This window comes from Salvia miltiorrhiza, chromosome 5 (genome assembly GCF_028751815.1).
Source record: "Salvia miltiorrhiza cultivar Shanhuang (shh) chromosome 5, IMPLAD_Smil_shh, whole genome shotgun sequence".
Lineage (NCBI taxonomy): Eukaryota > Viridiplantae > Streptophyta > Magnoliopsida > Lamiales > Lamiaceae > Salvia > Salvia miltiorrhiza.
Genome location: NC_080391.1, coordinates 31,557,504 through 31,573,445, shown reverse-complemented (window position 1 = coordinate 31,573,445; position 15,942 = coordinate 31,557,504). Strand labels below are relative to the sequence as shown.

At 35.4% G+C, this 15,942-nt stretch overlaps 3 protein-coding genes across 3 annotated transcripts; 1 reads left to right on the top strand and 2 right to left on the bottom strand.

Moving 5' to 3' along the window:
- The first annotated feature begins 365 nt into the window (after positions 1-365).
- On the top strand, positions 366-1,511 carry LOC131025803 (putative F-box protein At2g02030). Its single transcript, XM_057955593.1, has one exon. It carries the CDS (start codon positions 366-368, stop codon positions 1,509-1,511), a length of 1,146 nt encoding a protein of 381 aa, XP_057811576.1.
- A 912-nt stretch (positions 1,512-2,423) lies between these two features.
- Positions 2,424-3,265, bottom strand: LOC131026472 (late embryogenesis abundant protein At1g64065-like). Its single transcript, XM_057956348.1, has one exon. The coding sequence runs from the start codon at positions 3,166-3,168 to the stop codon at positions 2,494-2,496; it is 675 nt and encodes a 224-aa protein (XP_057812331.1). The 5' UTR covers positions 3,169-3,265; the 3' UTR covers positions 2,424-2,493.
- An 8,968-nt stretch (positions 3,266-12,233) lies between these two features.
- On the bottom strand, positions 12,234-13,845 carry LOC131026471 (late embryogenesis abundant protein At1g64065-like). The gene has a single exon (XM_057956347.1). The coding sequence runs from the start codon at positions 12,960-12,962 to the stop codon at positions 12,351-12,353; it is 612 nt and encodes a 203-aa protein (XP_057812330.1). The 5' UTR covers positions 12,963-13,845; the 3' UTR covers positions 12,234-12,350.
- Positions 13,846-15,942: the final 2,097 nt, after the last annotated feature.

Genomic DNA, 15,942 nt, shown 5'->3' with positions numbered 1-15,942 from the left:
ACACTAGCATCAAATCTGATTTAAAAAAAAACATGATATCATATCTTAACAAAGACCCTTGCAAACGGAACCGCGGCCGCGTTCTATTGATGTGGAGCACAAGTATCTATATCTAATGCATATTCCTTTTCTTAATTTTAATATATTATTATATTTAGTTTTGGTTTCCTAGTTGTGTTTGAATAGTTTAGAGTTTGTTTCGACTTTTAGATCTGGAATATATCTGATGTATATCTCTTTATTTATGGTATCCTATTTAGTTTTGGTTTCCTAGTTGTGTAGAATAGTTTAGCGTTTAGGTTTGATATATTTGAATCGTCATATTTTGTTTGGTACGAAGAGTGTTTGTGATGTGCGTGTGAGCTATGGATAACAAAAGCAGCAAAGTATCTCTCCTTTTTCTTCATGAAGCAATCATCGAAGAAATACTGTTAAGAATTCCGGTGAGATCTCTCTTGAGATTCCGTTGCGTTTCGAAATCATGGCGTTGTTTGATTGACAGCGACCGATTCATCAAAAACCACTTCCAAACCTCATCAAAAAACGCATCTTTGGCCCATCACAGGCATTTTTATTTTCTTGACTCGCACGTGGAGGCCGTCTCGGACAAGAAGGCCGTCTCGGACGGAGACGAGGAGTCCGATTCGGACGAGGAGTCCCACTCGAACAATGAGGAGTCGGAGTCCATTCATATCGTGGGATGCTGTAATGGGCTGGTCTGTTACTGGAGTAATTTCGGTAATCTGGAGAAAGGGTATTTTGAATTGTTGAATCCTGCCACCACCATTACTGGCAGAATTTTACCGGAACTGGAATTGAAAATAGAGGATAGGGTTTGGTCCATTGGCGATTGTGGGTTCGATTGGGACGAATCCAGTGGTGCACACAAGGTGTTTGTTGTTTTGCATTGGGGTAATTGGGATCGGATGGCTAAACTTTATAGCTCAGAAACGAATTCATGGAAAACAGTAATTGAAGTCATTGACTTCGAAAACATGGGCATGTACCGCACTCCAGTGTTATCGAGCGGGAAGCTTCATTGGCTGAGGACTCACAACATTGTTACCTTCGACATGAAAAGCGAAGAGTTTGGAGTGATGGAGCGGCCACATGCGCCGGTGGTGTCCTTGATGAGGCTCGACGACGGGTGCCTTGGCGCGATGTGTGGTCATGATTATGAAGGTGGTTGGTCAATCAAGTATACTGATGTTCGGTTAATGAAGGAGGGTTCTTGGGTGAAAACAGAGGATATTGTTGTTTATAAGCCTCTGGTGAGAGCGGCAAATGTTGTTTTTCCTCGTCGTCCTAAAATTCCTCGATCCCACGATGCGGAGATTTGGCTAGTTCGTGGACTGACTTTTAAGCTCGACGATCCAGCACACGATGATGAGTTGCGGAATAAGAAAATTCAAGCTTGGGAGAGTTACATGCTAAAGACGGACCTCTGCTTTCTCTACGTCGAAAGTTTAGTTTCTCCGATCCCTTTTAACAAAAGGGGTAACTGCCCCTAAATACACCAACTTTTACTTAATTTTGGTTTTTGGAGCATCATCTAAAATTCTATGTATACCAACTTTTATTAATTCTTGTGGTTTTTTGTTTTCGGGCTAATTAATGCCATGTCATGCATACATCCAACTATATCGTTTAGTAATTATTCTCTTTTGTTGATTAATTAAGTATGGTAAAGAATCCCTGTCACCTCAACATGGCAGCATGCCTATGATGAAGCCCATTGCTCAGTGTGGAAATTTGGTGTTATATTTCTAGTTAAATCTGTTACTAACTTACTATAGCATGTCATTGCACCTTCTTTTCAAGATTCATTGAGATAATTAAGAATTATTTCAACTCTAATAACTATGCATTCTTTCGAGTTGAATGTCAAGAACTTACTTTTTTCTCTTCAAATATAGCCATGTAAAAGAAAAATGTCTGTAAAGCAATTTGTAGAATCCACTCTATCCTAAAACAAATTAGACATCTAAATTAGAACATAAGTCTGAAGAATCCTGAAACCTCACCCTAAGGATGTTGTTCCTTGTGAAGGAATTGTGATGAGACTTTAATAAAGGCAAAGCTGAAATAGAGAAGGCAATGGTTGTATGATGTAATTAATAGGTCGTGTCTGTCATGATCTTGGTTGTGTATTCTTTCATAAGAGGTTTTCTAAAAAGCAAAGATGAACTTGTTTGTTTTCTGAAATATAGCTTGGTATTACTGGTTTTCATCTCTTTGAACATCTTTTTAACTCGATACTTGCATTTGTTCTTCTTGAATAAACTGTTTCCTCTGCTATGCAATAACATGTCCCTATCACACTCCCATTCTCACAAAAAAAGTATAAATCACAAAAATTAAAATTGCGTGGGTGTTGGTCAAGCGGTAAGAAGTTAATGCCCAAAACTAAAGATGTTCGGTTCGAATCCTCTGTGGTGGTGCGACCTTTAAATTTTTTTATTTAATATTTTTAATAAATAAAAAAAATACAAATCACAAAGAAAGATCCCTCATGCAACTCCTATCTCGAATAACCTGGCTTCTGAAATCGACACTAAAACTGCAATTGATCTTCACCACAAAACTCCTCTTGATAACATCTGTGATCTTCACCACCCCTTTAACTCTCGCATACGCACTAAGCGGCAAAATCCCAGCTGCATAATCACTCTCAAATCTCGACACTCCCACCAATCGATCCACCATAATATCCACCACAACATCCATCCTACGCTTCCGCCGCGGCCCCGCCTCCCCCGCCGGCGCCCTAGCTTCTCCGACGAGCGCGCCGCCGTAGTGCACGCCCGCCGTCGCCTCGTCGAACTTGAACGACGCCGCATTGGGATTCTTGATGGAGATGCCGGCCACCAACGTCAGGTTGAAGCCGGCGAGGGCGTTGGTGTTGTTGGATAGTTTATCGAAGCCGTGGATGTTCACCGAGTTCAGCTTGATCGCTGGATCCTTCACGTGGAAGACTGTGAGCATGAGCGCGAGTGTTGTGACGGCGATGACTAGGAGCAGCGCGGCGGAGCAGCCGCAGCACTTGAGGCATCGCTTGCGGCGGCGCGATATGAACTCTGCCGCCGGGAAGGGGGTGAGCTTTTCGACGAAGACGATTGCGGGGGTGGCCGGGGCGAGGGGCTTCTCTTGTTCTCTTCTCTCGGCCATGGCTGATCAAGTAATTAAATTTGGTTGCCAAGTTTGCTTTTTTATGTAGATTCTTAATTTATATTATTGGAGTTTTGCTTTGTTTTTTCTTTGCCATGTAATGTCACCTGGTCGTGTTTTGGGTCTTAATTTAATTTTATTTAAACGCGTTTGCCGTATTACTTTGGTTTGGAGTACTCATAACTTGTCTGTAATGGCATCGCGACGTACAAAATACTTCGGCATAGCTTGACTGAGTTAGTTACTATCTTCCAATTTATAGATGGCTGTTGATTATATGTATTTTATTTAGTTTTATTTATTTTTAGTCATTTTTATTGAGTGGCTATTGATATAAAAAATATACGTCGATAGAAAAATGAGGGACGATATCCTTCAAAAAATTTAACAGTAGTCGATTGAGTAAAAATAGATGATGATATATACTCATTTTTTTATTATATTAAACGAAAAAGCGGTAATGTAGTAATCCATTAGTTGTATACAGTTGTAAACGAATCGAATCGAGTCGAATATCATAATTTCGTATTCGTATTTGAATACTAATCGAATCGAACCGAATCGAATATTTATATTTCGAATCGAATATTTGTCGAATACGAATATCAAAATTCGAATATCGAATCGAATACGAATTATTTGATTAGTTTACAATCGCAATGACGAAGCACGATTTGTGATGGAAGAATGACTTCAATTTAAAATTTCAATTTTATAAATTGAAAAGTTTTACTTTTTAAATTATGGAGAATTACTTTAATGCATGTATATTATGATTTTTTGCATTTTCCCTTTTTAAAATTGTCAATTATTATATAATATTATAATTCTTATATATATATAATTAGATATTGATGAATATAAAATTAAATTCATCCAATAAAGTGATGAATCCACCATAAAATTTACAATCAAATGGTGAAAATAAGTTCATAATTTATTTTAGCCCCTCCACACACACACATATATACATATATATAATATTTAAATGTTTAATCATGTATCTATGCGAATATCGAATCGAATCGAATCGAATATCATAATTTCATATAAGTATTTGAATACTAATCGAATCGAATCGAATCGAATATTTGTTATCGAATATGAATCGAATAATTTCGAATACGAATAACACAATTTTGAATCGAATTTCGAATCGAGCAAAAATATTCGATTCATTTACAACCCTAGTTGTATGTAAGCCTTTAGATTTTTGTTACTTCTCGATCACATTGATAATGGTCTACTTTTCATTTTCGTATATTCTACTAATAATAGTCTAGTTCAAAAATAAAAATAATTAAGGCCCATAATTATTCTCCTTAATGTGCTCAATTTACTTTACACCGTAATTTAGGGTCCTCACTACTTTACCCCATAAATTTGCTTTACACCTTCTCTTTACAAGTGATCTCCACTTATTTTATACCCTAAACACGGCCTCATCTTTAATTCTCGTGCTCAGACCGAATGAGTCATTACCAATGGGACACAGAAAGTATAAGTTTATTTTAAATATTGTATTGATTTTTGTTATTGCTTTATGTTGAATATTCAAAGTATAGATTGTAGTCGATAATTGGATATAAAATATTGGAAAAAAAAAGATTTTAAAAATATATCCATATTTATATACATGACATTGAACTGACCAAGGGATTGAATCCGTTGTCGCTATCGTTGGAATGGGCCATCCGTCGCTGAAGGCAAGTGATGATTGCGACATCGATCACAATACTATTTTTAATAGTTGAGTCGCTGATTTCGTCACTATTTGCTGACAGACTAAAATCTTGTTGATTATTTTAACAACGCATGTATCGACAGTGGTGTTTTTCTATCGATAATCTATTTTTGATATTTTTTATCAATGAAATTTTAGGGTTTATCTATAAAAAAAATTCACCGGTGATCGCGCAAAATAGTGTAGTACAAATTGAAACATGCACTATTTTTAGAATTGAGAACTTGTTGAATGTTTCAATGCTTAGGATTAAGACTTTATAAAAAAAAATGGGTGATGCATTTTGTTTGTTTTGTTAGTGCAAAATAGTATTTCTATATAAAAAAAATGGGTGATGCATTTTCTTTGTTTTGTTAGTGCAAAATAGTATTTCCTTCCCGTTCAAGAACAATTTGCAATATTTTATAAGATACGAGTTTTAATAAAATAATTGTTGGTACTGTAAATGAAATAAGAGACCCACTATAAATATAATTTTAAATTGAGTATTGTGAAAGGATCATCAATGATAAATTTTGTAAATAATGGAGAATTGAATATTAATAAGATGGTGAATTGTGTAAATTCTGTTATTATAAATGGACGTGGTTAGTTTTTCGTGGAGAAATTGAAAATTAAATGAAATTGTGGCAAACATATATATAGGGTAATGATCAAATATCTTTTTTATTACTCCCTCCGTCCACCAAAAAGAGTCCCATTTGGGGTTCGACACGGGTTTTAAGAAAGTTGTTAAAGTAGGTGTAAGTGGAGAGAGAAGTAAATTTATAGGGGTAGTGTTAATGACAATTCTAATTGCTTAATCCTTCATATTAATGGGTAAATATTTTAAATAAATTTAAGGCATTATTTAGCAAACAAATTCAGCAAATTGCAAACAATTTTAGTAAATGGATAAATAAAATAAATTCAACAAATTTCAAATAAATTCGTGGCATTAAGAAATCAATTGAGCAAACAAATTCACCAAATTTCAAACAAATTCAGTAGATGGGAAAAGAAATCAACAAATTCAGCAAATTTCAATCAAATTCAGCAAATGGATAAAGAAATTCAACAAATTTAGAAAATCCGGCAACAAATTTCAAACCACATTTAGGAGCTCCTCTTGGAGTTCTTCTGCGAGCCGGCGCCGATGGGGATGTTTCGCAAGGTGCCGACTTTGGTCCAGTAGCGCTTGCAGCTCCGGCAGAAATGGATCTAGCAGCGCAAGATTCGATTTTTTTTTGCACCAAGCTCCGCGATTTTCTAATTTGGGCTAGTTTTGAGATGATGGGAAGGGCGACGGTGGTGGCAGCAGGTCCTCCTGCGGCTGCTGATTGCTGCGTCGCAGAGAGAGGTAGTCGGCGGCGGCGTTTCTCGCCGGGGAAAAGAAGTGGCACCGTCGCAGAGAGAGGTAGGGCGAGAGCGAGTTCCTGTGGTGCGAAGCGGAGCGCGTCGACTGGGAGCGGAGCAGAGCGCGTCGTGCTCAGAGGAAGGCGGTGAAGAAGAAGGAGAAAGACGCAGCCCCGAGATCTAGCGAGATCTAGAAGATAGGGTTTGAAGAGTTGATGGGGGACGGTGAGCCGAGGCACGGTAGCGGCGGCGACGACCTAGCTGCTGCCGGAGAGGTGAAGGGGAAGAGGAGCGTAGGTCGGGTCCGAGCCTCGCCGGAGGAGGAACCACGCCGGGGAAGAGGGGAAGGGGAAGGGGAAGAAGGGCGTAGGTTTGATGAGAGAGAAGAGAGAGAATCTTATGGTTAATTGTCTTTAATTAAGTTTAAAGTGAGGAGAGTTTTTAATTATTGAGGTGGGTCCTCAATGGCAAATGAAGTAAATACATAAAGTTATAAAGGGTATAATTGTATAAAAAGTGAAACATGACTCTTTTTTGTGGACAAAAAAAAGAGGGGAAATAGGACTCTTTTCGTGAACGGAGGGAGTATTATGTTTAAAAAAAAATCAATTTAGACCATTAATCCTTTATACAATGTATGATTGTCATCAAAGGAAGTATTGTAGGTGTATAGACGTATTCACATATGAAAAGATGCATTAATTGTTGTGTGTATAAAAAATACATAGATATTATGACATGGTTTATAGTTTCTATGGAAAGAAAATTTTATTATAACAATGCCCTATATATGAATATATTTCACAACTTAGAATGCAAATTTCAAAATTAGAATCGCATACTGATTATATATATGTAGAACACAAAAACTTGGATGCAATTAGTTGCACCGTGCAATCGGGTTGACCCGCATCTAAAATAATATTATTTATATGGTTAAGATCATGATATAAATTTAAGTTAGGGTACGGATCATGATTTAAGTGAGGGTGCAACCCAGTTGCACGGTACAACCGATTGCACCCAAGACCACCTCTTTATAGAATAGTACGTAACATTTCAAGAATACAATCGATCATTCTTTCTTTTCTTTTTTTGTATGTAATTAATATAAAATGGACAATTTCTATAATTTATGTATGCGTACTTTAATTTTTTTCATAAATAATTTTTTTAAGATCACAAGATCTTTGATCTTAGCATCAACCACCACTTTTATTACCATTAAACCTACACACGGATACTTGCACGCACTTGTTATTTCATTGAAATTGCTTTAGCGATTATATGAGTATAAGCTTATGAGCTTTTTAAAACAGCTGGTGGACGTCGCCAACCATCAAAATAATTCCTGCGGAATTACCAAAATAAATTAATACAATGGCAAGCAGGGTCGATCCCACAGAGAGCAGTTAAAAATCATTCAAATCCCTAAATCTATAAAAACGGTGATGCCACCACGCCTTAAATTTAAGAGGAGTTAATTAAACTAAGAATGCAGAATTAAATCAAATAAAATACGCTTGAAGTAAATATATGAAAAGGGTAATTCGGCTCAAATAAATCCACTCTAATTCAACTCTGATCCTCGACGCAATAATTAATTAATCCCTATCAACCAACCAGTTATAGGATACCGTGAAACGCAACGGACGTACCCCAATTCCTACTTACTGTGTCGATAAACAGCTGGAGACGCCAGACCTGCTTATTTCCCTTATTAAAATATAAGGGAGCTGGAGACGCCAGACCTAGATTTAATATTCTAATAGCATTAAGATGAATGAACCCAATTTATATCAATTATCCTAGAGACGCTAGTAATAATTAATATACCAACTAATTCCCCCTACGAACACGGTAGTTGTATCACTAATTAGTCCAATTCCAACAATTACGGATTGGCAGGAACTAATTGACTGTAATCCAATTTAATCTAAGTTGATCAGGCTTAAATAAAATCAGAATTATCATTGAACCTAGGAATTAATCGGAATCAATAGGAATCAATTTTAAACCAATTAGGTCTCACAGATCATTAAATTAGAGTTTCATTATTCTCGCCGAATTAAAAGATTAGCTACTCATGCTTAAAATAAAAACAATCAAATAAATAAAATTAAACATAAATAAAATAACGAACAAGAACTATGAAATAAATTGCAAGAAATTAAATCAAACTTGAACCAAATTGTCCAGATGTCGTCTGCCTCGATCCAAGTCCAGCCGCAATATTGAATGAAGAAAACAAGAATTAAAACTAAGCAAACTATGGAATCAAATTGCTAAATACGTATGGAATCAACAATTGCATGAAAGTAATGGAATTGCATGGAATTAAGGAAAAGTCAACTATGCTATATGAATTCAAAGTTGCGGCTACTAATTGCAAAAGTGAATGTGTTTGTCCCAAAGAAAAGTAACCTAATCTAATATATATGCCTCTATGGGTGCGGCCCTAACAAAACTAAGGGAATTAAATCCCTTCTAAAGTGCCGCTAATCATCACCAATGGGCTTCGGCCCCTAACTTAATTAATATCCAAAATAAAATAAAACTAAGAGTTTTGAGCTTCATAAAAATATTTCATAAAAATATAACAAGTAATTAAAAGCCCAATCTCTACTTTCTTCCATCTTCACGTCGAATCCCATTGCAAGCTCGTCTTTCTCCAATTTCTTCCAATTAGCAGCTCCATCTCCAATTCTTCTCATTCCTGCGCCAAAACATAGCAAAACATATAATATCACATGAAACCACGGCAAAACGCACACTAAACTAGGTAGCTAAAATCCACACATCAACAGCTTATAAACTGTTTAGAAGCTTATAAACTCTTTCAAAGTGTTTAGCAAAACAAACTAATTTATAAGTTATAAAAATAAGTTTTAGGAACTTATAAGCTCCCCAAAAAATATGTTTCTCTACTCCAACTTAACTTTTCATTATTTTATAGGCAACACACATTTTACAAAAATAACTTAACTATGATATTTTATTTTCATCATATATATCATTCTAATTTTTTTATTTTTTTTCTCTCTCTCTAATAAATAATTTGTCTCACTAACAAAAAATTCTCGCTCTAACTTATAAGCTCAATTACCCAAACACTTTAACAATTTATAAGCTCTTAAAAGACTACATATATATCTTATAAGCTTTTCAAACAACTTATTAGCTCCAAGAGCTTATAAGTTCTTTAAAATAAGCTTAGTCAAACACACTCTTAGAGCATCTCCAACGCGGTGTTGAAGCCAGGACGAAGTGAAGACGCGGGTCGAAGGAGAGAAAAGGATGATCGCGTGCGGGAGACGCACGGAAATTAAAAAAAAAACGAAAAATTACAGAAGATGAGAGGAGAGATGGGGGAAGAAGAAGAAGAAAAAGAGGGGAGGGGTGGGGTGGGGTGGGGTGGGGCGGTGGGTGGGTAGGTAGGATTGAATAGACTTTTTTTAATACTCTTTTTGTTTTATTTATTGTTTTTGTTATTTTAAAATTTAGCATTTTTTTAATTCCTTTTAATTTTTAGCCCAATTTTTAATTATTGTTATTTAATTTATTGTATTGTATTTAAATTAATATAATATTTATTGTTAATTTTAATTATTGTAATTTTTTATTATTAAAATTATGTAATTTTTTAATTATGTCTTTAATTTTATTTTAATTATTATAATGTTGAATTTTAATTTTAATGAAATTTGAAATTTGAAATTTAAAAATAAAAGTGTAAAAATGTGAATTTTGTGGAAATGTGGATTTAAGATCCACTCTAAGACCCAATGCATTGGAGAGGGGTGTATCTTAGGTGGGGACCACCATCTAAGACCCCCCTCTAAGACCCAATGCATTGGAGATAAGGTTGTAAACGAATCTAATCGAAGCGAATATCACTATATTCGATTTGTACTCATTAAATTATTCAAGATTCGAATTAATATTCGAATACATTTCGAATAATAAATCTGATTCGTATTCGAACTATTCGTATTTGATTCAAATATTCGATTCAATTCAAAATTTTATATAAAAAAATATCTAAAATAATATTGTAAATAATATAAGATTTTATATTCAACCTAGAGATATGAAAGTGAAAGAAATATGAGCACTTGCTCTTGAATTTAGGGCTCAGAGATATTAAGATTTAGTTTTAATCATTTTTGTTTTTCGTTTAATTCATTTAATTATAATTTATTAGCTTATCTATTTAATCATAAGGTTTAGGCTGGTTGTTGTTATACGTTTCTTTCATTAGTTATATCTATTCAATTATAATTAAATTAGATAGTTATAAATAACATATTATATATATTATGTAAATATTTAATCGAATCGAATACTTACGAATATCGAATCGAATATCAAAATTTTTAATTTGTATTTGGTAACTAATCGAATCAAAAATATTATTTGTATTTGGATTCGATTCGTAACTTTTCGAATACTAATATCATAATTCGAACACAAATACCGAATCGAACAAAATTATTTGATTCGTATACAACCTTAATTGGAGATGCTCTTAGTCACTCAACTCAACTTTTCAGATCCATCTTGTCTGTTACTTTTTCTTATTTTAGGCCTCAGAAAATTGCATTAAAGTTTCGATTTGAATAATTCTTGAACTACAAAAACACTTACAAAAAAGAAAACTCGTTTAGGACAATTTCCGAATCTTCATTGTCAGACAAGTGAATGTTATCCCTCTTATGGATTTACACTCAAGTAAACTATGGCTATCAACGAAGGAGAGAAAACTTCTACATTGCCCATCTGTTATGAGAATACAAGGAGCTCAATAATTGTACTCAATTTGAATATATAATTAAAATAAAAGAAAAAATAAATAGCAAAAAAAATACTCCCTCCGTCCCACCGAAAGTGGTGCGTATTCCTTTTTGGGCTGTCCCACCGAAAATGGTGCATTTCCTTTTTTGGTAATAATTTTACATTACAAACAATGTGGCCCCACACACATTTACACACCTTTACACTACAATCTTATAGCATCTGCAACGCTCCTACTCAAGCGCTTACTCGAGTAGAGCATTGCACTCGAGTTGGGTGTTGCGGGGGGCCTTACTCGAGGCCTACTCGAGTCTTCGGGTATACATGATTGATCTATTTTTTTTTTTTTAATTCTCTTCTCCTCTTTAAAAACTAAAAAAATCAAGTAGGCTATCAAGTAACCCCAATGCAGCACTACTTACTCAATGTGGTCCCCCACTATCAAGTAGGCTATCAAGTAATCCCATTGCGAATGCTCTTATTCTCCTTAAATCCCATGCCCAAAAGAAGTGCACCACTTTGACCGGGACGAAGGGAGTATTAATTTAAAAAATTTAATGTGTAATTGCGATTAAATATACAAGCTTCCACTTGGAGGCACATAAACTAAAAAGGGTTAAGTACCAATTTGCCCCCTATCGATGGCGTCCCTATCGCGTTTAGCACCTTATAGTCAGGGTAAGTGCTGCTTACTACCCCAACGTGGCAAAATCGAAGCAATTGCCCCCCTATCGATAGGGGTCCCCCTCGCGTTTAGCCCCCTAAAGTTAGGGGGGAGAGCTGCCTCCATCGAAAGGCTGGGGGGAATCTGATACTTAACCCAACTAAAAATTATGCCTCCAAGTACACAAACTTTCAATTGTTTTGATTTTTCACCCGATTAAATTAATATCACGGTGAAATGGCAAATTGATACTATTTTGGCTTAGTTAAAGTTGCCTAGACATCCAATTATATATGTTGTTTAATACATAAGTCGTTTGAGCTGCCTAAGATATATAGATATTTCAAGTGTCCATGTCAACATTAATTTAGGGCAATTGATAATTGTGTGGAAGATAAAAAAAATTGAAAAATAAGAAAAATTGAAAGTTTGTATATTTGGTGGTAGAATGTCTAAATATTGGTGTACAAAATTAGAATTGAGTGAAAGCACTTAGACACAATTAACACAAAACTAAATGCTAGATCATCAAATAACAAAAGCTAGCAAGATCTAATTGAACACAATTACATGTAATTAATGAAATAAATAAATAAAATAAAAACTATGAGATATATATTTATCGATTGAGAAATTAATTGTTCTTCACTGACATGATAACCCCTGGACTTGTTGGCCCGAGAGATTCAAATCCATGCTACAATTCATCGAAGCAGTTCTAATCCTATTCACGATCTTCATCACACGTATTTCACCTCGCAATTCCGCCACACTCATCAGCCTCACCAAATTCGATTCAATATCTCTGCTAATATTCATATAATTCACCGGTGGCGGCCCGCCGATGATCATCTCCACCGTCGCGCTGATCCGTCTCCGCCCTCGGCCGCCAACTCCGCCGGCGGAGATGCTCGCCGCCCCAAACGTGGCGTTGCAGTACAACAAAGCAGCGCTTCCGCCGCGGAACTGGAAGCGGCCGAAATTCATGTTGTGGAGGGTGATATCGGCGATCATGGTCATGTTCAGCGACGAAGATGTGTGGCGCAGGTCCCTTACGACGACGTTTGATAGGCGGAGAGTGAGAGCCTTGATTCGGAGCACGACGAGGCCGAATATTAGGAAGGCGATGCTTAGTAGAACCACGGCGAGTAGAATATAAACTACGGTTTTGCTTCCGCCTTCTTGTTTATTCCTCGCAAATTCATGGATTTTTTGATGATTTTTTGGTGATGGATTTAGATGGTTTTCTTCCTCCATACCTTTTTTTTTTTTTTCTTGGATGTATAAATATAATAGTAGGATTTTGTTAGTACAAGCTTTTTGTAAGTGTATTTCAAAGAAATCAGAGAATTTTTGTAAATGCAAGTTGTGATTACTTTATTGAATCATCAACATTTGCATTACGCACAAGAGAGAGATGTTGATTTGGAGATGAATTGAAGTGGACGGGTTGAGCAATATTAATGAGAAAGCTTCAAAGGCGGCAGATAGTTGATAAATATTTCGAAGAAATTTATACTCCTTAATTGGATGGGGTCGGAAAATAGATATGCACAAGGTCCAACTCCATACAACTGGTCCATTATGTCCAGTGGGGCCGGGATCTTCATTGCGGTTGCACTGGGCTCCATTATATCCAGTGGTGGATCTTTATTGGGGTTGTACTCTGAGCTCTAGCTCAGTGCAACCCCAAAATTTTGTCCTATATAGTCCCTCCGTCCACGAAAGAACTTCATATCTTTTCTTTTCGGAACGTTCACAAAAGAACTTCCTACCTATTTTTGGACTATACCCCACCACTTATAATTCTCTTACTTTTCACTTTTCACAACTCCCAATATTAATTATAACACATTTTCAGCACTCTCAATACACTCAACTACCTTTTATCCACTCTCAATACACTCAACAATATTTTTTCTTAAAACCCGTGCCACTCCCTCCTAGGAAGTTCTTTCATGGACGGAGGGAGTATTAAATAGCTCAGTCTAATTTTCAGAAAAAGATAAAAAATTCTTTTAAAATAATATAGAGATATTAATTTATTTTTATAGAAGATAGATTAATTTTTGAGTCAATACATGAAAGTAGCCATTTTCTTTTAGTAAACTTGAAATTTATCCACTCAAATAAAAACTTAAAAAATTACTCACTTTTTGTATTAAATGACTAAATTACCCTTAAGATTAAAATTTAAAAAATACCCACTCTTAATCCTTATCACTTTCTCTTTCACTCTGCAAAAACGTCTCTCTCTCTCTCTCTCTTTCTCTCATTTCTCTCTCCAGAGCGACAATGGCGTCATCTCTCTTCAGAGACGGAACCCTCGGCCACTCCTTCTCCTTCTCTTTCTCCATCACCACTGTCACCACCACCGCCTCTCCTTCCTCTTCCACCTCTTGCTTCACCCCCGCCGCCAATTCGACCGCTCTAACCCCTCTCCACTTCTCATTCGGGGACCTAACCCCCACACTCTCCTATACTAACCTCCGCGCCACCACCTACGAGATCTCTGCCACACTCTCTGCTTTAGTTGTATATATCTATCCGTTTTCCTTTCCAGATTTATAGATCGATTGGTAACGAAATCAGCGGTGGAAAGGAATAACTGAAATGTTAGGGTTTTCATATCAAGATTTGGATGACGATTTTTGGCCTGTGATGATGGTTAAATTCCACATTTTGTGAAATTTAGGTCGAATTTTGAGATTTTAGGTGTAGGACTGTGCCACTGTGCGTGACGATTTGGCAGCTGCGCTCTCTCTCTCTCTCTCTCTCTCTCTCTCTCTCTCTCTTCGTAAATCTATGTTCCTTTCCATCACTGCAAATCTCCTCCCGTGAGTCTCATAATTCACCGGATTTCTGCCATTGTCGCCAGCAGAATGAACATAATAAGAAGAAAAGAAATTCTGAAAAACTGCAAGCACACTTCGAGATTCACACAAAACGAAACTTAATTCGTTGAAAATCTCTCTCTCTCTCTCACACACACAGATTCTGATAGTTGGTAATTTTTGGAGAAAATTTGGATGCCATTTTTTTTAGTTTTAAATGTGGGGAAATTAAAAAAAATTGTCACCAAATCAGAATTCACAATTTAATGTTCTTGAATTCACAACTAACTCGATGAATTCACAACTGAATTATGAATTCACAATTGAATTACCAGCGTTCGTTGTGAATTCACAACCAATAAAGATTGATTTCACAACCAACACTATTTATAGTTGTGAATTCACAACCAATATAACTTGAATTCACAACCAACACTATTTCTAGTTGTGAATTCACGCGAATTCACAACTATAAATAATGTTAGTTGTGAATTCACGACTAACACTATTTTTAGTTGTGAATTCAAATTTTAAACTTGAATTCACAATCAATACTAGCTATTCAATTGTGAATTTGAGTTTCAAAGCTTGAATTCACAACCAAAATTAATGACAGTTGTGAATTCGATTGGTTGTGAATTCGCTGTCAATTTTTTAATTTTTATATGCAAGGGTAAAATGGTAATTATGGGTATTTTTTAAATTTTTTTATCTTAGTGGGTATTTTTTAAATTTACTATTTCAAAGTGGCTATTTTCAAAATTCACTCTTAATTTTTTAAAACCTACAAAGAGATAATTTTTTTTGCTTTCAATATATTTGTTATTAAATCAATAAAAAAAGAACAATTATTTATTATAATCGGTGATTAAATTCTAATTTAAACTCCATTAAGATTCTACTTGAATATAAAATTAAGGGTTATTAGCCTGTAAATACACGAACTTTTTATATTTTCTGAAATTTAACATGGCTTTTATTTTTAGCCCACAAATACACGAACTTAACATTTTTTTTCTGATTTTTGACATCGACATGGAAAAACTCTATTTATTGTTGAGGTAGAGGCCGGAATACATGACGTGGACTACGAAATATGCACTTGAATATAGTAATTTGATTCATTATTTTGTTTAGAGAGTGAATGACATGGTATATCGGCCTTCACGTTAATAGTAAATTAGAATTTTTTCTTGCCGATGTCAAAAATCAGAAAAAATGCTAAGTTCGTGTATTTATGGGCTAAAAATAAAAGTCATGTTAAATTTAAGAAAATATAAAAAGTTCGTGTATTTACAGGCTAATAACCCTAAAATTAAACTATACGAACTATCGGAAAATTTTGGTTCGGGGGCTACCGCCCCCAAACCCCCGTGCATACCTTCAAGTTCAGCCCCCTATCG

What these genes read in the sequence shown, in the direction of transcription:
- LOC131026471 (XM_057956347.1), bottom strand. Translation starts at nt 12,962, where the DNA reads ATGGAGGAAGAAAACCATCTAAATCCATCACCAAAAAATCATCAAAAA.
- LOC131025803 (XM_057955593.1), top strand. Translation starts at nt 366, where the DNA reads ATGGATAACAAAAGCAGCAAAGTATCTCTCCTTTTTCTTCATGAAGCA.
- LOC131026472 (XM_057956348.1), bottom strand. Translation starts at nt 3,168, where the DNA reads ATGGCCGAGAGAAGAGAACAAGAGAAGCCCCTCGCCCCGGCCACCCCC.